Source organism: Lethenteron reissneri, chromosome 16 (assembly GCF_015708825.2).
Source record: "Lethenteron reissneri isolate LAM-NWPU_2019-01 chromosome 16, ASM1570882v1, whole genome shotgun sequence".
Taxonomy (NCBI): Eukaryota; Metazoa; Chordata; class Hyperoartia; order Petromyzontiformes; family Petromyzontidae; genus Lethenteron; species Lethenteron reissneri.
In genome coordinates this window covers 796,569-819,094 of record NC_083794.1, presented here as the reverse complement: position 1 = coordinate 819,094, position 22,526 = coordinate 796,569, and the positions used below count along the sequence as shown (strand labels likewise).

Here is a 22,526-nt window from a genome sequence, read left to right as displayed (position 1 = left end):
TTTTTTTTGTATTACCATTGATAATTATTTGGCGAGGCAGGTTGTGGTGATGGCGAGGAATCCAGGTGGATGATTCTTCCTGTTTGGGGAGCGATAGTTAGCGCACTGCGCTACGAACCCAGTGACACAGGTTCGATTCCCGCTCACGGCCAACACCAGCGACGATTATCTGAACCGGTCCTGGGCTTCCTCTAGGTCGACTCAGCCTCAAATGAGTACCTGGTGCAGTGTGTAAATGTGGCCACTCGGGCGACAAAGGCGGTCGGAGCAGCGCTTGCCACCCACCCCCTCGTGTACTATTCAGGCCTTCGTAGGTGCTCGCTAACAGCACTTGCCCCAACAGTCTGTTCAAGGCTACACGGGGGAAAACTTTGTATGTGTGTGTGTATGTGTGTGTGTTTGTATGTGTGTGTTTGTATGTGTGTATGTGTGTGTAGACGAGCCTACTCCACCTTTATCTTTGTGTGCGTGTTCACATTCGGAATTGACTGCTTTCTGTTCACAATCAATATTAAAATCATCTATTGGATACAGTTCCATTAGTTTAATAATGGGTAGTGTTAGGGTAGATATTCGATCAAATGAAATAATGGGCCGTCCATAAATGACGTCACGCACCTGGGGGGGGGGGTCAGACATTTGTGACGATGTGTGACGAGGGGGGGGGGGGGATAAATGTGACGTCACATCAAAATGCCCAGCTTTAAATAAATATAGACAACACGTTCTACTTAATAAATGTTTTCTCCTACAACATCAGAGTGCAGCACCACATTAAATACGCACTACAATGACAATAGTTTAAAGCGATTTGAAGCATGTTTAAATTTGGGGGGGGGGCAGAGCTTTGTGACGTCATATTTGAGGGGGGGTCTGATTTTTTGTGACGACGTGTGACGAAGTGACGAAGGGGGGGGGGGTCAAAAATCGTCCAAAATCGCGTGACGTCATTTATGGACGGCCCCTAACCATATGAAGTCCAGAGCATATGAACAGCGGATACGATACAGGTAGCCATAGAAAACGGACAAGAGCGCGATGGAGTACTGAGAAAAATGGTAGGGGAGGCACAACTATTTTGGGTTATGGGATTTTACCTTGATTTTGTCTTGATTTTACCTTGATTTTGGGGGGACATTGTCAAGTTTCCGACATACGGAAAATCCCGGTTACGGATCATTCTCGGGAAACTAACCCTTCCGTAACCCGGGAACTGCCTGTACATAAAGTATGGCAGCTTGCTTAAATTACGATTTTTTTATCGTTTAAGGAGTAAAGATATGTTACGTTTATCTGGATGAATATTTCTTAAAGATGTTTATGTCATATATGGGAATCAATGTTGTGCTCTCTGAGGCCGGGTGAGATGTTATGGTTTTAGTTATTGCAATCACATCGTGCATTTATCTCTGAGTCAAATCATCAAAGAATAGCACAGGATATCTTCAATGGAAAAAAGAAAACCCCTGAATTTTTACATCAATATCTATACATCAATACTCTAACTTCCAGGATGCCTAGTTCTTGGCATACCTCAGTTATTATTATGATGCTTGTTTACCCGAAAAAGCTTCGCTGAGTCTGAACTCTTATTCAGGAGGGTCCTGTTAAGTTTTTGTACGTGTTTCACAATTAATTAATATGCAAATATTTTCTGTGGAACCTAACCCTTCCGTAACCCGGGGACTGCCGGTTATTGAGAGGACTTCGCTCCTCCTTCCCGAGGTAAGATGGCGGCCTCTCTTCATACGCCCTGATGACGTCAGCAAGCGCTCGCCCTCCCCCTCCGCACGTCACGTGACGCGCGGCCACTCTCGCAAGAATTCGGCGGCGCTGCGTGCGGACGCCTCGAACAGGGCCCGGGCTGCTGAGGCGAACTGCGCGGCGCGGTGAGGAGAAGCGGGAGAGGCGAGGAGAGGCGAGGAGAGGCTCCCCGCACCACTCACGACTCACCGCCACACTCACCAGCCACCCAGCGACGCTCACCACTCACACTGCTCAGCGATACTCACGACCACTCACGGCGACACTTGCCACAGCGCATAGCGAGCCTCGTCCCTCGCTAATCGGCGAGGCTCGCCACTCATTCACTACGAGACTCACCCCTTACCACTCATTCACTACGAGACTCACCACTCATTCACTACGAGACTCACCCCTTACCACTCATTCACTACGAGATTCACCACTCATTCACTACGAGACTCACCACTCGCCACTCATTCACTACGAGACTCACCCCTTACCACTCATTCACTACGAGACTCACCACTCATTCACTCATTCACTACGAGACTCACCCCTTACCACTCATTCACTACGAGACTCACCACTCATTCACTACGAGACTCACCCCTTACCACTCATTCACTACGAGATTCACCACTCCTTCACTACGAGACTCACCACTCGCCACTCATTCACTACGAGACTCACCCCTTACCACTCATTCACTACGAGACTCACCACTCATTCACTCATTCACTACGAGACTCACCACTCATTCACTACGAGACTCGCCACTCATTCACTACGAGACTCACCACTCGCCACTCATTCACTACGAGACTCACCCCTTACCACTCATTCACTACGAGATTCACCACTCATTCACTACGAGACTCACCACTCATTCACTACGAGACTCACCCCTTACCACTCATTCACTACGAGATTCACCACTCATTCACTACGAGACTCACCACTCGCCACTCATTCACTACGAGACTCACCCCTTACCACTCATTCACTACGAGACTCACCCCTTACCACTCATTCACTACGAGACTCACCACTCATTCACTACGAGACTCGCCACTCATTCACTACGAGACTCACCACTCGCCACTCATTCACTACGAGACTCACCCCTTACCACTCATTCACTACGAGATTCACCACTCATTCACTACGAGACTCACCACTCATTCACTACGAGACTCACCCCTTACCACTCATTCACTACGAGATTCACCACTCATTCACTACGAGACTCACCACTCGCCACTCATTCACTACGAGACTCACCCCTTACCACTCATTCACTACGAGACTCACCACTCATTCACTACGAGACTCACCCCTTACCACTCATTCACTACGAGATTCACCACTCCTTCACTACGAGACTCACCACTCGCCACTCATTCACTACGAGACTCACCCCTTACCACTCATTCACTACGAGACTCACCACTCATTCACTCATTCACTACGAGACTCACCCCTTACCACTCATTCACTACGAGACTCACCACTCATTCACTACGAGACTCGCCACTCATTCACTACGAGACTCACCACTCGCCACTCATTCACTACGAGACTCACCCCTTACCACTCATTCACTACGAGATTCACCACTCATTCACTACGAGATTCACCACTCATTCACTCATTCACTACGAGACTCGCCACTCGCCACTCATTCACTACGAGACTCACCACTCATTCACTACGAGACTCACCACTCATTCACTACGAGACTCACCACTCATTCACTCATTCACTACGAGACTCACCCCTTACCACTCATTCACTACGAGACTCACCACTCATTCACTACGAGACTCACCACTCATTCACTACGAGACTCACCACTCATTCACTCACCACTCATTCACTACGAGACTCACCACTCATTCACTACGAGACTCACCACTCATTCACTACGAGACTCACCACTCATTCACTCATTCACTACGAGACTCACCCCTTACCACTCATTCACTACGAGACTCACCACTCATTCACTACGAGACTCACCACTCATTCACTCACCACTCATTCACTACGAGACTCACCACTCATTCACTACGAGACTCACCACTCATTCACTCACCACTCATTCACTACGAGACTCACCACTCATTCACTACGAGACTCACCACTCATTCACTACGAGACTCACCACTCATTCACTCACCACTCATTCACTACGAGACTCACCACTCATTCACTCACCACTCATTCACTACGAGACTCATTCACTACGAGACTCACCACTCATTCACTCACCACTCATTCACTACGAGACTCGCCACTCATTCACTCGCCTCTAATTCACTACGAGACTCATTCACTACGAGACTCACCACTCGCCTCTCATTCACGACGAGACTCACCCCGCAATCACCCACACACACATGGAGACGTATTCAACATTAAATCTGCTCCACGCGGCAATGATAACTGCTTGTGGTCGCCTTGGGCAAAGGGATGACGCCATTGGTGAAAGTCGCGTTACACAACTGGGCGCTCTTGCCAGGGCCATAAAATTAAATACCACCCCAATATTCTAGACACGCGTCTCACCAAAACATCACTATACCCGCGTAAAATTACTACACCGGTTGATGTTAGTGTCCTCGAGACGTGAGGCCTGCAGCGTACACAGAACAAGTGCACGGCATGAGTATATTGCATATGTTTACATTGATATACGCCATATAAACATGTATATATTACCTTTATGTGCTGTGAGATAAATACTTTGCAGAAAGTGATTACTCTCTTTACTGACGCCTGAAAGGATGATGGGCTGAGTGAACTCCGAGTCATTTAACCTCGGCCACCTTCCAAATTGGGTCAAGCGCCATGTTACAGCGCCGCCAGCCCAAGGCGTCTTTGTGTGACCACGAGGGTCAGTGACATATTCGATTGCTGGCGTGCCTTGAGTCTTCAAAATATGAGATTTCTGAACGCATTCGATGAGCGATTGTATACGTGACGTGATTTTGGTTGATTCAGAGCCAGCTCAATGCGTCTGATTGATGAAGAGTCAGGATATGTAAAAATGTCTTAAAAACAATCGTTAATCCTACATTTCAATCCTTAATTTCGTGTTTAATTCGTGGAGTTATGTCAATCGCGAATGCATACATAAGTGATCAAACCATGCTCCACATGTAGCACCCGCAGCATGTTTGTGTGCACGCATGCATATCCTGGGATGTGCACCTCAGCAGCTGCGGAGGTGACAGGAGGTCAGGTCACGAGTCTCGGCCTGACTGCGAGAGAAATATTCAATAGCCCACATGCTGTGACGTCAGACAGACCGCTTTTTCATAATAACATTAATCGATAGATTTTATTAGTTTACACGGGTAAGACACCTTCAGCCTTAAACTGTTGTACGAAGAATGACAGAGGACCTTGGTGAAAAAAGGAAGCTATAGCAGCATAGAAATCAGAACATTGCAGACGCTGAGTAGCAAACACATTTGGGGAAAACAACATTCAAGCCATGTACCACCCAAATAACACTGGCAGGTGACACGGAAATATAACGTCAAATCGCGTGGGGTTTGCTAACCACGTGCAAGAAATCATGGGATACATTATTAAATGCCAGGGAGGGAAAGAGGGATTTAATCCGACACCACAAAGGGAGTTCATTCCAAATTGGAGGGGTGACACCGCGAGGTGATTTCCCACCATTGCTGGTTTTCAATCTAGTACATGAAGGTGAAATAGAGAGGGGATTCTAAGGCAAGGTGATGGGGACTGGAGTGAAAGGTGGTTACAGAGGTAATTAACTGATTTGTTTTGGAGTATTTTGAGGATGAATGATACCCAATGACTGTCTCCATTAAGGGGCGTTAGATTTGCGTTTAGAGTTCCGTGGTGTGTTCTGTAAGGGGCATCAGTGCAAAACGAAGAACGGCTGAATGTTACAGGGGGACCATGCATTTCAGAAATCTCTGAGGCCAGTCTGGAGATGTCAAAACAGCCGTCAAAATAGGGAGAATTGTAGCTTTGACGATGTCCATTCTAAAACTGAGGGTAATACAATGTCTGTTTATGAAGAAGAAATACAATTTAAACTTGAACGTCTGGAGTTTATATTTATATATGTAGATATTGTGTACATGATGATGTTCAGAATACATATGATCCCTGACCAAATAAATATCACCATTGGAACCTCATTTGCCAGTAAAAAATATAATTGTTTTTTTACCCTTCTATCTGGCAACAAAACTGACACCTTTTTTACAAGGAGTCATGTTTACATAGACCACAATACCTGCAGTCATAATGCAAACAAAAAACATAACTCTGATAATGTGCACTGTCCTTGAACTTGATTGGTCCACACCCGAGACAGCTTTCCTTAGAGCCTAGTCTCACATGGGTTGGACCAGATGAGGCCAAAAGGCGCACAACTCAAAGACAATGCACCATCAGAGTATGCGAGCTCGGGGTAAGCATCTACACCATTGGAACCTCATTTGCCAGTAAAAAATATGATAATTGTTTTTTTACCCTTTACCCTTCTATCTGGCAACAAAACTGACACCTTTTTTACAAGGAGTCATGTTTACATAGATCACAATACCTGCAGTCATAATGCAAACAAAAAACATAACTCTGATAATGTGCACTGTCCTAGAACTTGATTGGTCCACTCAACTTCAAGGACAGTGCACATTATCAGAGTTGTGTTTTTTTTGTTGCATTATGACTGCAGGTATTGTGGTCTATGTAAACATGACTCCTTGTAAAAAAGGTGTCAGTTTTGTTGCCAGATAGAAGGGTAAAAAACCAATGATCAAATAAATATCTTCCATTTGGAAATACAAAAAATGTGGCAATAATCATAGGCAGGTTGGTATGGATGTAACCATGTGGATCGTGTAAAGATCTCAGATCTTGCAGAGGAAACCAATTTTTCTTAGAAGCATGTTCTATATGATCATGGAAAGAGATTTTGGAATCTAGGATAACACTCAGATATTGCACATTTTCAAAGAGTTCAATTTGCTGAAAGCCCAGAGACACTATTTACTCAAAAAACTATTAAATTGTATTTGCATTTGTGGCAGGTCTAAGGGCGGCCAATTGTTATTGTAGGGACTGAAAATCCTGTTGAAATTTGTAGTAAAGATCATCCAGATATTTGCGAGAGACGATGAGGCTTGTTATCAGCAAATTGATTTATAACCCAAGTGGATTAGCGATTGAGCTATGTAGTTAACTTTGAGTGAGAACAAAATGGGGCCCAGGACAGAGCCTTGAGGAAAACCCTTTCAGATTGAGGTTTTATCAGATTAATTGTTTAGAGGAACAAGCTGAAAACGGTTAGGTGACTGGACCCAACTTATTGTCAAGTTGGAAAAGTTTAGGCATTCTAATAAACTGTGTAGGATGTCATTATCGACAGTGCCAAAAACCTGAGGTGTAGGAAGAACACCGCTGAAGACAATGAGTATGAAGCACCACCGAAGCAGTGCTGTAATTCTTGCGAAAGCCAGATTGTTTGGGATAGAGCAGATTAGAAAAATAATATATCACGACGTTTCGATCGCAACACAAGCTATCGTCATCAGGTGGGACAACCACAGCAAGAAAAAACTGCTGAAGTAGGCGAGAGATCTGCCGTGGCACGATGTTATATAGGACTCGGCAGTCGGGGGGGAGAAAGAAGTGGGGGGGGGGGGAAGGAGGCAGGACAGAAAGGGGACCCCGCAGCCAGCACCTTGGCATCCCATTTGTGCAGACGGCAAACAAAAGCAGTTTTCTTTTCTTGGGGAACTGTCTTTCTCTGAGGGCTATGGGTTTCAAACTTTTGTTTGCCACAAGACGGAGGCCAATAGCTGGAAGTTAATCTGCACCGACAGCAGAAGAGTTTAAACACATCCGAATCGGGGAGGACTTTTTATTCCTGATGCAAGGTTGGTAAATGCAGAAGGCCAGGAGGCTGCATATCAGGAGTGGGGCAAGGTTTGTTCGAGTTAAAGTTACGGCCTACGGAGGTAAAATAGTAATTGGACCATTTATGACATATCAGGTAAGAGGCATTTACCAGCAATTGATAGCTTAGGCAGTACTCCATAGTCAACAGTTTTGTCATCAAGAGTCTTCATAGCGTACCAGAAAAGCTTGGGATCGTCATATCCTGACAGCTTTACTGTATCAGTAACTTTTTATTAAATGGTCTTTAATAGCATTTCATTGAATGCTCTTTGATGCTTAACTTACTATTTTCATATCATTGAATGTGTTTTATGTTTTCTACAGTGTCATTTATTTATAAAGATAAAGTACATTTTGACTTTGATGGTTTATCTTTTCTATTAGTGCAGAAGGAAGATAAACAGAAACGGCCAAGAGGGGTTCTACACATCTAACAAGCTATGGCTGCCAACTACCAGCAAACACGCAAAAAGAGATCCTCACTGCAAGGTAATCCAGGCATACGTTGCGGTCAACATGATTATCATAACCTCCCTGTCTTGCAACTTCTCTGTTCTGGCTTCCCTGAATCCATGTGCATTTTCATGTGACATCATCGCTGCTTGAATAGCATAGTTTTTAACCATATTTTAATTAATTATTAAAATTATTTAAAATATGTTAATTATTTAAAATATGTAATGCCATTTTAGTTGCACAGCATTCAGCTTTCTAGTTGTGAGCATCAGTCCTCTGCCCTCCGTTGTCGTTGGAGGGCGACTGCCTCCAACGCCTTAGTTTTGTCCTTCATGAACCTCCTCCACAGAGGCTAATCTTGACACCGCACTGGTACCAGTCATCACACGTCCAACCAGCTCCAAATCTTTCAGTACCACATCATCCCATCTCTTCTCTAGCGCATGCTGCATCCGTTTTGCCCCTCATTCCAACAGAAGATGCACATGGTGTCTGGGCACGTGGTGTCTGGGCACGTGGGCAACATGACCTCGCTCAGGGGTCTGCAACCAAAATAACAAGAGCCATTTTATTCGAATTCAATAAATAACTCAATCTTCTTGGTTCTTTCGGTAAAGTCACATAGAATGGAAATAATAAAATAATAAAAAGAAAACATAATAAAATAATTATCACGACGTTTCGGCCACAACGCAAGCAGCCGTCCTCAGGTGAAGAACAGGTCTGTCGAGACGACTCTGTCTCGTCTCGACAGACCTGTTCTTCACCTGACAGACCTGTTCTTCACCTGAGGATGGCTGCTTGCATTGTGGCCGAAACGTCGTGAGAATTATTTAATGTTTTATTTTTATTATTTTATTATTTCAATTCTATGTGACTTTACCGAAAGAACCAAGAAGATGAATCCTTGCAGTCACGAAAGCTTTAAATCGAAAAAGAACTCAATATTTAAAAAGCCGCAATGCATGTGAATATGAGATGGTGGTCCCAAATAATTTTTTTTTTAAGTAGCAGTCCTTAAAGAGACCCGTTGCGAAGGAGCTCACCGATGCAACTGTCCAGATTATTGCAGGATATCTGAGCTCCTTACATGATCCAATCTGATTACATCCATGTCAGCCTGCGTACGATTTAACACGTTTTTGTAGTTTCCAATAGGAGAGATTTATTTGGTCAGGGATCATGTATTCCTAACATCTTCATCTTCACATTATCCACATTGTACATAGATCTTGACTTAAAGCTTTCGTGACTGCAGGAATTCATATTCTTTGAGTCTTTCGGTAAAGTCACATTGATAGGTTAAAATTTAAATAAAATTTAAATAAACAAAAAACTACGATGTTTCGATCACAACACAAGCGATCATAATCCGGAGGAAGAAAGAGGGGGAAAGCTGCTGAGGCAGACTGTTTTAAGGGTTTAAAATGGGGTATAGCCCAAGGGTCATAAACGACGTGGGCAGGGCTAGTGATGTTAATCTGAGAAATTAGCATGTTAATGTAAGATCGGAGAGCGGCCTCCACGACAAGGGCACGGAGATGGCTGTGTTAATGTGAGAGATTAGCATGGTAATGTAAGATCGCAGAGCCACCACCACGTCGAGGTCGGCGCGCGGAGGTGGCTGTGTTGGTGTGACATTTTTTTTTACCTGTTAAAGTAAAATCGGAGAGCAAAAGCCACGGGGAAAATAAAACGAACATCGGAAGATGACAGGATGAGAACATCACAGCCAGTTATGACTTAAACTGGTAGATCCCATCTGTGAAGGATAGGATCCCTGATATGCAATATCCTGGCATCTATAAACTAAGCTGTGTCTACAATATGAGATCTCTTTTACCAGTGGCAAAATATAGTAGTAGGTTTTTACCCTTTTAAACTGGTACAAAACTGACACCTTTATTCAAGGCATCATGTTTGCAATAACCACAACACAAGTAGTCAAAAAAGCAAACAAAAAGAAGCAACTGATAATGATAATAATATGCATTGTCCTTGAAGTTGATTGGTCCACACCCGAGACGGCTTTCTTTAGAGCCTAGTCCCCATTGGTGTTGGACCAGATGACACCAGAAGGCGTACAACTCAAACACAGTGCAATATCAGAGTATTGAGAGCTCGGGGTAAGCATTTACACTGAGTTCTCTTTTGCCAGTGGCAAAATATAGTAGTAGGTTTTTACCCTTTTAAACTGGTACAAAACTGACGCCTTTATTCAAGGCATCATGTTTGCAATAACCACAACACAAGTAGTCAAAAAAGCAAACAAAAAGAAGCAACTGATAATGATGATAATATGCATTGTCCTTGAAGTTGATTGGTCCACACCCGAGACGGCTTTCTTTAGAGCCTAGTCCCCATTGGTGTTGGACCAGATGACACCAGAAGGCGTAAAACTCAAACACAGTGCAATATCAGAGTATTGAGAGCTCGGGGTAAGCATTTACACTGAGATCTCTTTTGCCAGTGGCAAAATATAGTAGTAGGTTTTTACCCTTTTAAACTGGCAACTCTGATAATGATAATAATATGCACTGTCCTTGAAGTTGATTGGTCCACACCCGAGACGGCTTTCTTTAGAGCCTAGTCCCCATTGGTGTTGGACCAGATGACACCAGAAGGCGTACAACTCAAACACAGTGCAATATCAGAGTATTGAGAGCTCGGGGTAAGCATTTACACTGAGATCTCTTTTGCCAGTGGCAAAATATAGTAGTAGGTTTTTACCCTTTTAAACTGGCAACTCTGATAATGATAATAATATGCACTGTCCTTGAAGTTGATTGGTCCACACCCGAGACGGCTTTCTTTAGAGCCTAGTCCCCATTGGTGTTGGACCAGATGACACCAGAAGGCGTACAACTCAAACACAGTGCAATATCAGAGTATTGAGAGCTCGGGGTAAGCATTTACACTATGAGATCTCTTTTACCAGTGGCAAAATATAGTAATAGGTTTTTACCCTTTTAAACTGGTACAAAACTGACACCTTTATTCAAGGCATCATGTTTGCAATAACCACAACACAAGTAGTCAAAAAAGCAAACAAAAAGAAGCAACTCTGATAATAATGTAATAAAGGACTCTTGCACTGGGTCTGTCTCCGTTGTCCTTTATTGTGGTTCGTACAACCTTGCCCGCACGGCGTCTCGCTCAGAGTCTCCTCTGTCTCCCGCTTGGCAGCCCCACTGCTGCCGTCGCCCCTGCAGACTTGCTGCTGGCTCACTATGCAGCCCCGCTGCTGGCTCTTCACTCAGCCTCTCTGCCTCCGACCTGCAGCCCCACGGCTGCTCTCTATGCAGCCCCGCTGCTGGCTCTCCGTCTTTTCCGTGCCCGGACACCGCTGGCCAACGGTGCCGAGTCCCGACCTGTGGCAATCACGCCACTTTCTACCTCCTGCCCTGCGTGGCCTCCTCCTATCTTTATTCCCACACTCTCCTCCAGCCCTTCCGGTTCCTCCCCTTAAAAGCTCTCCCTCTCCCCACGTGACCCTAACTCCTCCCACCTGTTACGTCACATCCGCGAGGCCGTTTACGCTCGCATTACACCACTCTCCCCCGTAGAGAAAATTCCAGCCGTCCTCGGCTGAAACAAAACAAGTAATGCGAGCGACCACCAACCATCAGCCGTGAACGGACAACGGAGAATACAACGAATATAACAATAACAACAAGAACGAGAACAACAATCAACGAAAAGAAAGGGATTTCGAACGCGTGCGGGTTGCTGGCCCGTCCCGGACGAGCGGCGGCCCCCCTGCAGACCGAGAACGCGACGGGGTTTTAGGAGCGACAGGATCAAAACCGCCTGTCGCTATTGGAGGCCCGCCAACGCCAAGGTCCCGTTCCACCGAAGGACCAGAGTCCGGGGTGTCCCGCAACCGTGTCTGTTGTGGGGTTGGAGGGGCGGCAGGGTCAAGTGTCCCCGCAGCCGTGGTAGGCCCACCCAGAGCAGAGTCCGCTGCCTCCCGCTGTGTCACGGCCAGTTTGTCTGTAGAAGGCACGACAGGCGCTCTTGCAGGGTCAACAGGCACAGGCAAGGGTGCGTCGGCAGCAACAGACACCGGCAAGGCAACATCAGGAGATGACTCATCCGTTCGAGGGGCCACGTATAGTTTCAAGCGAGACGTATGGACGTACCAGAGCCGAGATCCGAACCGAACGCGCGCGGACTGCGGGTTAGGAACCTCAATGAGCCTAACAGGCCCCTGCCATGGCTTATGCAACTTAGGGGAGGTTCCTGCTCGTACCTGCGGGCAATGCAGCCAAGCCATGTCCCCCACCTTCCAGGGGCACTTCCCCTTCGAGCGTCGCGCACAACGTTCGTTCCGGGCCTGGGTTTTGGCAGTAGCCACCCTGGCCCCCTCCCTCGCCTCAGCGACGTGGCGAACGGCGTCCTGAATGTAATTGGGGAGAGGCTTAGTAGGTCCTCTCATTCCCGTTCCCAACTGCACATCCATTGGCGGCACGTTTTCGCGACCGTACATGAGAAAAAACGGAGAATATCCTGTGGACGCGTGAGGCATCATCCGGTATGCCGAGAGTACCCCAGTGATGTGCAAATCCCAGTCAGCTTGCTTCTCATTAACCGTGTGACACAGCATGGCTGACCGTCCGATTTAGTCGTTCCACCATGCCATCCGTCTGCGGGTGGTAGGGGGATGTCCGGATCTTTTTGGTCCCCAGAGCAGCACACACCTCCCCCTGATCCGTGAGCAGCCTCTCCGGCTCCCCTTTGTCCATGACATATCCAAATAGAAAGGCGTCCGTAATGGACGCCGCCGACTGGTCGGGCAAGGGCCAGGCCATCGGCCAGCGGGAGAGATACTCCACCCCAACTAGCAAGTATTTATTACCCTTAGCGGATGGCGAGAAGGGTCCCAAAATATCCAACGCCACCAACTCGTTAACTCAAGGCACTTGTATGGACTGTATCGGCGGCACATATGGGTGTTTAGGCGGCTTCCGCCGGGCACACTCGGGACACGCGCGAACGTGCCCGACGACATCCGTCGTCATGCCGTGCCAGAAGTAGTCTCGCTGCAACGTCAACAAGGTTTTCTGCACCCCCAGGTGTAATAGCGTGTCGCAATGCAGAGTCCTAACCAATTCGTACCGTAACGACGACGGTACAACCAGACGCCAGCGATCATGCAACCCCTCCCTCCACATCAGCAGACCGTCGCGGAGAGTGGCCCCCGGCGTCCCCCCGGAACCCAGGCCCCCCCCTCCCTTTGCAGCCCGACTCCGCAGGGTCCCCAACGAGTCGTCAAGCATTTGTTCACGAATCCACACTGCCCGTGGAAGGTTCAGAACCCCATCGGCCGGTCCCGGGCACACTGGAGCCTCAGGCACCTCTACCGCCAACGCAACAGGCCGAGGGGGCTGCTGGGTCGGCATACACCTATGTGTACCCGACGCGCAAGCGCAAGGGGATCCCTGCGGTAACCTGGAGAGCGCGTCCGCATTCGCGTGACGCGCCCCCTTCCGATGTTGAATTTGGAAGGAAAACTCCTGCAGAGTGTCCAACCATCGTGCCAGCTGGCCAGACGGTTGGTCTACCCTCAGAGCATATTGTAAAGCCGCGTGATCCGTGCGCACAATAAACGAACGGCCGTAGAGATACGGCCGAAACTGGCGGAGAAAATAGACAATGGCCAAAAGTTTGCGGTGAGTGACACAGTAGCGGGTTTCCGCGGGGGACAAGACGCGGCTACCGTACTCTACCACGCGTTCCACACCGCCTTTGGACTGTGACAGAACGGCCCCAATGCCCGTGTCACTCGCGTCCGTGTCCAGAATGAAGGGTTGATCAAAATCGGGATAGTCCAATGTCGGCGCCGTTGCCAAACGATCGCGCAGGCCCTTAAACGCCGCCTTCTCTGGCGGTCCCCAACTGAATTTCCGTCCTTTACCCGTAAGGAGGTGTAGAGGCCTAGCGATCATTGCAAAATTTGGAACGAACCTACGGTAATACGAGGCAATCCCCAAGAAGCGACGCACATCCCCCACCGTGACCGGGGTTGGCCAGTTCCGGACGCACGCCGTCTTCTCCGGATCCGTGGCAACCCCGTCGGCACTGACTATATGTCCCAAATAGCGCACGGACCGTTGCAGTAGGTGACATTTCTTCGGTTTAAATTTCAGATTGGCGGAGCGCATCCTGGCGAACACCGCCTCCAGTCTTTGTAGATGTTCGTCAAATGTGCGGCTAAAGATGATGATATCGTCTAAATATATCAGACATGTCTTCCACTGCAACCCCGTTAATACCAGCTCCATCAACCTCTGAAATGTGGCGGGGGCAGCATTTAACCCCATCGGAAGACAATTAAATTGAAACAGACCCTGCGGCGTACGGAAAGCGGTCTTTTCCCGCGAGGACTCATCGAGGGGAAGCTGCCAGAATCCCGAAGAGACATCCGATATAATCGTCGCGGACGCACCGGAGTCCACTAAAATGCGCACGTCGACCCCTTGTATAGAACCCGGCACAGTGGACGAACCAGTAGCGGCCGCAACAACCCGCCGTGCCAATTTACGCTACTGCGTTGCTGAGTGACATGGGCCAGTCGGCGGCCTCCCGTTGTTAACGACACCCGGATCGCGCGGCAACGGTGATGAATGAGGTGCCAAGCCTTGCCGGGTGTCTGGTGCGCACCGACTTTCCTGTCCAGGAGGGTCCTTCCTCGGCACGTCTGCGGTCGAGGCCTCCTGCTGGGGCGGCCCCGGGATACGGGCCCAGCAATCCCTGGCGTAGTGGCCTTTGCGACCGCAGCAGAAGCACTCGACGTCATTACGACGCACAGCACTCCCCCCATGTCGACGCTCCCACGTCGGCAGCGCAGATCATAGCCCCGGCCCTTCGCGGGCAGGCCACTGCGCAGAGGCGGCCGTCCATTCCTGCGGGCCCCCCCCCCTGTTCAGAACGTACACCGCCTTCTTGGGGTCCCAACCCACGGCACCCCCTTCCACGATGGGCCCCCCCGTCCACGCTGTCACCTGCTTCCAACGGCGCAGATTAAACTGGGCATCCAAACACTTAGCAGCAGCCCTAGACGTCAACTTCTCATGGCCGCACACCGGCATAGGGATCCCCAAATCCCGCGACAGCTCAAGCATTTTTCCCAAAATAAGGGGTTCCAATAGGTCAGGCTCCGTCTCAGGGTATGCGGCCATGGCCAATTCCAGGACAGCACCCCTGTATACCACCAGCGACTCTTCGGGTGCCCGCTGGCGCTGAATGAATCGTCGGTGAGCGTCATCCGGTGGCTCGTACGCATCCGCCATCTCGTCAAAAACCCCTCTCAGTGTCTTCTTCTTCTCGGCCTTGATGGAACGGAAAAATCTGACCGACTCATCGTCGAGAAGAGTTGGCAGAACTTCCAGGGCCTCTGCGTCAGTCCATCTGGCGGAGCGCACTGCCGCCAAAAACCGGCAGGCGAATGCACTGCAGTCGCCTCCAATTGAAAAATTCTTTAACTGTCGTCAAGTGACGGCTGCGGGTCCTCGCTCCGCTGTCCTCCGCAGATGGCGTGTCCCGTGGCATGTTCAAGATGGCGTCGCACTGCAACGTGTCAAAGATGGCGGCTTCCCGCCGCGGAGGGCGCAAGATGGCGGCTTCCCGCGGTTCTTCTCCCGCCACGCCCAAGATGGCGTCCTCGTGCCGCGTGGCGGAGGGAACCCGTCGCCGGCGTGACGAGGTCGCACAGTTGCGCCAAGACAGTCTTCAAAGTCTCCAGCTGGGCTGCCATCTGTTTCCATCGCTGGTCCGCGTCCCCTGGCGTGGGCGGATTCACCGAATCGGCGACCTCTTGCACCCCCGGGCCGCCACTCGTTCCCGCGTCGATTTCTCCCTCCATTGTAGGCAGCGCCACAGCCTGAGGAAGGTCGTCGTCGTCGGAAGATGTAGCAGACGATGGTGCGGGGATATTCTGTCTTCTGAGCTGTTTTGACATGCCGTTTCACTTCTGACACCAGTGTAATAAAGGACTCTTGCACTGGGTCTGTCTCCGTTGTCCTTAATTGTGGTTCGTACAACCTTGCCCGCACGGCGTCTCGCTCAGTCTCCTCCGTCTCCCGCTCGGCAGCCCCACTGCTGCCATCGCCCCTGCAGACTTGCTGCTGGCTCACTATGCAGCCCCGCTGCTGGCTCTTCACTCAGCCTCTCTGCCTCCGACCTGCAGCCCCACGGCTGCTCTCTATGCAGTCCCGCTGCTGGCTCTCCGTCTTCTCCGTGCCCGGACACCGCTGGCCAACGGTGCCGAGTCCCGACCTGTGGCGATCACGCCACTTTCTACCTCCTGCCCTGCGTGGCTTCCTCCTATCTTTATTCCCACACTCTCCTCCAGCCCTTCCGGTTCCTCCCCTTAAAAGCTCTCCCTCTCCCCACGTGACCCTAACTCCTCCCACCTGTTACGTCACATCCGCGAGACCGTTTACGCTCGCATTACATATTATTATCATTATCAGAGTTGCTTCTTTTTGTTTGCTTTTTTGACTACTTGTGTTGTGGTTATTGCAAACACGATGCCTTGAATAAAGGTGTCAGTTTTGTACCAGTTTAAAAGGGTAAAAACCTTCTACTATATTTTGCCACTGGTAAAAGACATCTCATAGTGTAAATGGTTACCCCGAGCTCTCAATACTCTGATATTGCGCTGTTTGAGTTGTACGCCTTCTGGTGTCATCTGGTCCAACACCAATGGGGACTAGGCTCTAAAGAAAGCCGTCTCGGGTGTGGACCAATCAACTTCAAGGACAGTGCATATTATTAACATTATCAGAGTTGCTTCTTTTTGTTTGCTTTTTTGACTACTTGTGTTGTGGTTATTGCAAACATGATGCCTTGAATAAAGGTGTCAGTTTTGTACCAGTTTAAAAGGGTAAAAACCTACTACTTTAAGCTGTGTCTGTGGCAGTAGTTACATTGGGGAAACTAAGCGACATGTCTTGGACTGTGTTCGTGAACATAAGGCAGATTTTAAACACGGTAGGACCAACACGTCGTCCGTGGCTGATCATTGTTTTAATGCGGTTGGCTCACACTAAATTGATTTCTCTAAGACGAAGGTACTTTGCAAGCCCACTGGCTATCAACAAAGATTAATTCATGAAGTCATCCACATATACAGACACAGACAATTTCAACCGAGAGGATGGGTACAAACTCAGCAATCATTGGAAGGACGTCGTCAACCAGTTTAAGTCATAACTGGCTGTGATTTTCTCATCCTGCCACCTTCCAATGTTAGTTTTTATTTTCCCCGTGGCTTCGGCTCTCCGATTTTACATTAACAGGTTATAAAAGAAATTCTCACACCAACACAGCCACCTCCGCGCGCCGACCTCGACGTGGCGGAGGCTCTGCGATCTTACATTAACATGCTAATTTCTCATATGAACATCACTAGCCCTGCCCACGTCGTTTATGACCTTTGGTCTACACCCATTTTAAACCTTTAAAACAGTCTGCCTCAGCAGCTTCCCCCTCTTTCTTCTTCCTGATGACAATCGCTTGTGTTGTGATCAGAACGTCGCATTTTTTATTTAATTTGTATTAATTTCAACCTATCTATGTGTCTACCGAAATACCCAAAGAATATTATACATAGAGTTTTGCTGATCTGTCCCTAACACCTGACACTACTGTGTGTAACGCTGGCTAGGTTACGTGGATTTTCATGCAATAAAATAGTTTTTCATGAAAGGTTTATTAAAATTGTAACTAATTATTAGTTGGTCACAAGAATAATACATTTTCTCCAAGAATATACCAGCGCTGCATTTGAAAAAAGCCAAGTGCGCCGCTTTTTTGTATTTTATCATTTTATCTATTAGTTTTGCACACCATTGCAGAGTAATAAATTATCTATTCAGTTAATTTGTGTGACAATATTTAATATTTTTTGGACATAGAACAAAAATTGAAATAAAGAAGCAGAATCACTTTTAATTTGAACTCGGTGCAGTTTCACTTTGATGACTTTTGCTCTCACAGTGCAAATTTGTGAAAGTGAGTGAATACCGACCTGTCCTTCCAGGTTATAAACAGTGCATTTTTTGTATTCACATCAATGCAGAAATGTAATTGATTAAGTCAATTCAACACAATCTTAAATTTGTTATCTTTTTCATTCAATATAAATTATATAAACACATCATAAACACTAGTACATAAGGTTTAGAAAAATGGAAAATCCTGACTTTCAAATTTCATGTTTAATAGTTTTACCCGGGGGAAACTCAAGAGACCAGGATAGTAATATTTGCAGGTAACCTGGGTCACTGTTGCTCTGGTTGTGACATGGAAATTCAAATTACGAATATTTTTTATTCCCATGTAATAATAGGTACAGATACTCGCACAGATACTCCGCCTTTTACACAACGAAATTTCGGAGCATGCAAAAATTGCTGTTTTTATGCCCATTATTTTTTAATTTCCATGTTTAATCACTAGGTGGCAGCAGAAATGTGTGTGATCCGTAAACAAAGAACATCTACGTCAAGTGAAAATCTGGACTGGCCACAGGAAGGCGTCGCTGGGTCCCAAATACTGTATACTGTAATTGGAAAATAAAAATATAGCACTTAGGACCAAGGTCATGCCTCATTTATTCCACAAATGTATATCATAAATCAAACTGGGCCACCCCCACTTTCACCCATACCATGAATGCCAAAACAGTAGCTGGCTGCAGGGTGATGCAGTTGAAAAATAAATGGCGGTGAGGGGGTTAACATGGACTACAGCACTGAGAATGACGTTTGATATGGCTTTGCAATGCACAACTCTATAAATGTTCGAGATTTGTTGCACATGCAACATGCTTTAGCTGTGTAGGGTCACGTGGCCGCTGACTGCTACATGAAACTGTGCTCGATCGTTTTTAATGCATATGACTGCTTATACATATTTCGTAGGAAAACTGGATTCATTTCACGGCTCACTTATATGAAATTGCATTTCAAAGCAGAGACAACAAAGTTATGTTGTTTTGTGATGCTGAAGTCATACCTGTCAACCCCTTATTAGTGCCTACCTTATTCCAGACCAATTCAGACCTTATTGGTCACCCCCATCCCCTTATACATTTCAACATTCATCCTATAAAGTCCCATCACAAGGGAGAAACACAAAAACATTTCTGAAAAATTGTTTATTTTTACTCAATTTCCCTGTACAAGAATACGGGTAAACTGTATGGGTTGACAGGTATGCTGAATTGGCAGTGGTGCACAATTAACAAAAAGGCTCAGCACATTTGTCAATAACGTTGCCTGAAAAGGATGCATTAATGGTAACATTTTGGGCAATGGTCCCAAATCACAGCACATTGAGGGGTCACTGAATCTCTGATATATTTTCCATTTAAGGTAGTATTATGGTTTAACATCATAGAGTGTTTTGCAGGATTGAAGAATGCAACTCGATTATGTGCAGGAAATGTACACTGTTATTTATATTGGCTTCATTTGTTATTCAGGAAAGGAGCCAAGAGTACACAATCACCAGTACACGCCTGGCAAGAAAAACCATGGTGTGTTCGAGCATTATTTGTCAGATAGTGAGGTCTCAGCTGGGCTGAAGCGCAAGGAGTTGATTCAGGTACCTTTTAATTGTTGTATCATAAATTTCTACAACCGTGCTCATAGTGAACCTTCAAATATACTTTTTACTTTATTTGTGAAGTCCATTACAGTAGCTTTGTCTTGGGTTTTGGTTACTAATGTAAGGGAATTATATATATATATATAATTATTTATTTGCTACCTGTACTTCATGACTAGCAGGGCATGGGCAGCCCACGTTTCCAGGTTCTATCTGTGTAGTTGTTTATACTTGCGACCTTGTGTGTCTGTTTTGTAGGGACCTTTGCGAATAAATCCCAGAAAATACCAAGAGGCATTTGTTCCTTCACTGGTAAGGTTGTGTTTATTTAAAGTCTGCTGAAATGGTATTGCATTGTTATAATGCCTGTAAAAGGCATCTGGGTTAATATTGTTCCTTTTGTTTACAATTTATCATGGTTAATCTAACCATGTTTGATTAGATTTATAATAATTTTAGTAAGTTGAAATATTACACATAATAATTTTTGTATTATGCAAATGAATACATTACCTTCTTATGTAGCTGAAGTATCAATATAGATCATATTAGTTTGTGTAAACATGCAAATGATATCCAAAGATATTTTGTGAAAATTGTTTACATTGATATATATTCCAACTCGTAATACTTTTTTAGCTTTGATCAAAGCGGAATCAGTTAAACTAAACCCACTTATGCCTTGGGAGGTTGAAGCCAGGAACTTAAATAGACCCGATCTTTGTTAGGCGCATCCACGTGTCTCTATTCCTCACCCAGGAAGCGCTGACTTCCCACATCCTCTAGTCTAGGGGCTGTGGTAACACCCACGCAGAGCATTGGGACTTCACATGCACAGGCCGATGTTTGAAGATGTCAGCGTGGAGCTCATCTAGCATCTTACTTGGCTTGGCCGCAGATGTTCGGTGGGTGGGATATGGTTTAAAACTGGCAGCCACGTTAGTGGGGTTATCCCCATTACTCCGGAGATGGTTCTCACTGTGACGTTCAGCTGATCAAGTTCATACAGGTGCACAATATGTTTCCACAGCGTGGCACAAGGGAAGGCACGCCATACATAGTGTCGCAATGCCAGCGCCCCACGAGCCAGCCAGCTGAGCCAGTAGACAATTCAATCAGCGCAACCTACTGGTTGTCTTCTCAAGGTGTTGACACTATGTCAGACCCCAGTTGGGCATCACTCCAAGGAAGGATGGGCTCTGGGTTGTGCTTGAGCAGCTGACCATTCAGACTGTACTTTGAGCTCAAAGGTGGCTGGTGTTATAGAGGTCACATATACTGCAAACCATCTTCTGCTTGACCTGAAGTCATCATTTTGTAGTGTCGTGAATACAGCCACAGTGCTGGAGGAGCGCCGGGTGCCTCGATTGGAGGAGTCAAGGGCAAGTGACCTGAAGCGGTGTCTCGATTGGAGGAGTTAAGGACACGTAGCCGGAAGTCAGGGCGCCGTCCTTGATACAGCAAGGGGTGGGGCCGGGGCCAAGGGATAAATGGGGAGCGTGTTCGGGGATTCGGGGCTCGTTTATGGGGATAAACTCAAGGGGCCGTCGGTCTTTGCTCCTCGTTCGCTGTAGAGTCTTCGCTGGGGATCGTGGGTCAGGCAGCGTATGTGCTAGCTGGCCCATTCGTTCAGCTAACTCGCACACAGATGGCGAACAGTCTAGGAACAGTCTAGCCACACTTTATTGTAGAACTCGGTGATTAGTGAGGTTGTATATTAACCGCGTTGCCTTAACAATAGTGTGTGCGCCTCTGTAATAACACACTACAATTTTTTTCAGTCAGCTACCATGGCCAGGTCACTGTTCAATGTAACTTCAAGGCTGCCAAAGTCTAAAGCTTGGTGTTGCGACGATGTTATCTGCATACACAAATCGTCATGACATTGTAATTGGTAGGTCGTTGATGTAAATATTGAATTGTGTTGGGGCAAGAACGGACTCCTGAGATCGTCCATTCTTTTGCATCTCCAAGTAGCTTAACATGTTCTTCATGTGCACTTGGAAGCAGCAACATTTGAGAAGCTCGGTGATGTACCCTTCTGAGCATGGCAGGACTTGTGGCAGCTTTTACAGCAGTTTGTAGTGCCAAACTGTATTACATGCTTCTGTGTGGTCCAGGAACACTACACCTGTTTTGGAATGTCAGAGGAAACCATGGTCAATAAATGTTAGTGCCAAGTGCTCAAGATGTTATTGACAGTAGGTGAGATACCTTTCAGCACCGATCACTCCAGAAGCTTAAGAAACACACTCAAGAAGAAGATGGGCCCATAACTATCGAGGACATTCATGTCCCCTCCCTGACTTCAAGAGTGCAATGGCGCTTGGCCCTTCTCCAGAATTTGGGGAAATAATTCGGATATGCAGTCGAACATGGGACAATACTGTGTGTGCTCTATGCGCTACTCGGCAGGCTGCGTTGTCGTGCGGTTTCGCTCTGCGCGTAATTTTTTTTTGGCAACTCATCTACTGCCGCATAAAGCGAAGGAAACCTGTAGCTGGAAACGCCCTGCCTCATCATCTGAAATATGGGTCTTCCTGCAGACTATTTATTTTAGTATTGTGTACAATGGCTGATTAAAAAAATCAAGAAATATTTATTTGCCAATAGTCCTGGGACAGTGAGCTGAAGAATACGGAGTGCTATCCGCACAGCCCAGGAACCTGTGCCTGGGCGAGAAGTGTAACTGTAGTCACGTGTCAGCTGGCATCACAAAGATTTGCCTGCTGACTGCAGCTTTGTTTCACTGGATG

The 22,526-nt window shown here is 47.0% G+C and overlaps 1 protein-coding gene across 5 annotated transcripts in view; it reads left to right on the top strand.

Moving 5' to 3' along the window:
- Nucleotides 1-1,791: 1,791 nt before the first annotated feature.
- The window catches only part of DIS3L2 (DIS3 like 3'-5' exoribonuclease 2), a 64,929-nt gene continuing 44,194 nt past the window's right edge, over nt 1,792-22,526 (top strand). For 3 of the 5 annotated variants that reach the window (XM_061552151.1, XM_061552152.1, XM_061552148.1), the window contains exons 1-4: nt 1,792-1,889; nt 8,088-8,187; nt 19,646-19,767; nt 20,029-20,082. In XM_061552151.1, the coding sequence (XP_061408135.1) occupies nt 8,139-8,187; nt 19,646-19,767; nt 20,029-20,082 (225 nt within the window). In that variant the 5' untranslated portion in view covers nt 1,792-1,889; nt 8,088-8,138. Of the gene's footprint in view, nt 1,919-8,082; nt 8,188-19,645; nt 19,768-20,028; nt 20,083-22,526 lie in introns of all 5 variants that reach the window. The other 2 variants (XM_061552149.1, XM_061552150.1) reach the window with 2 other exon arrangements.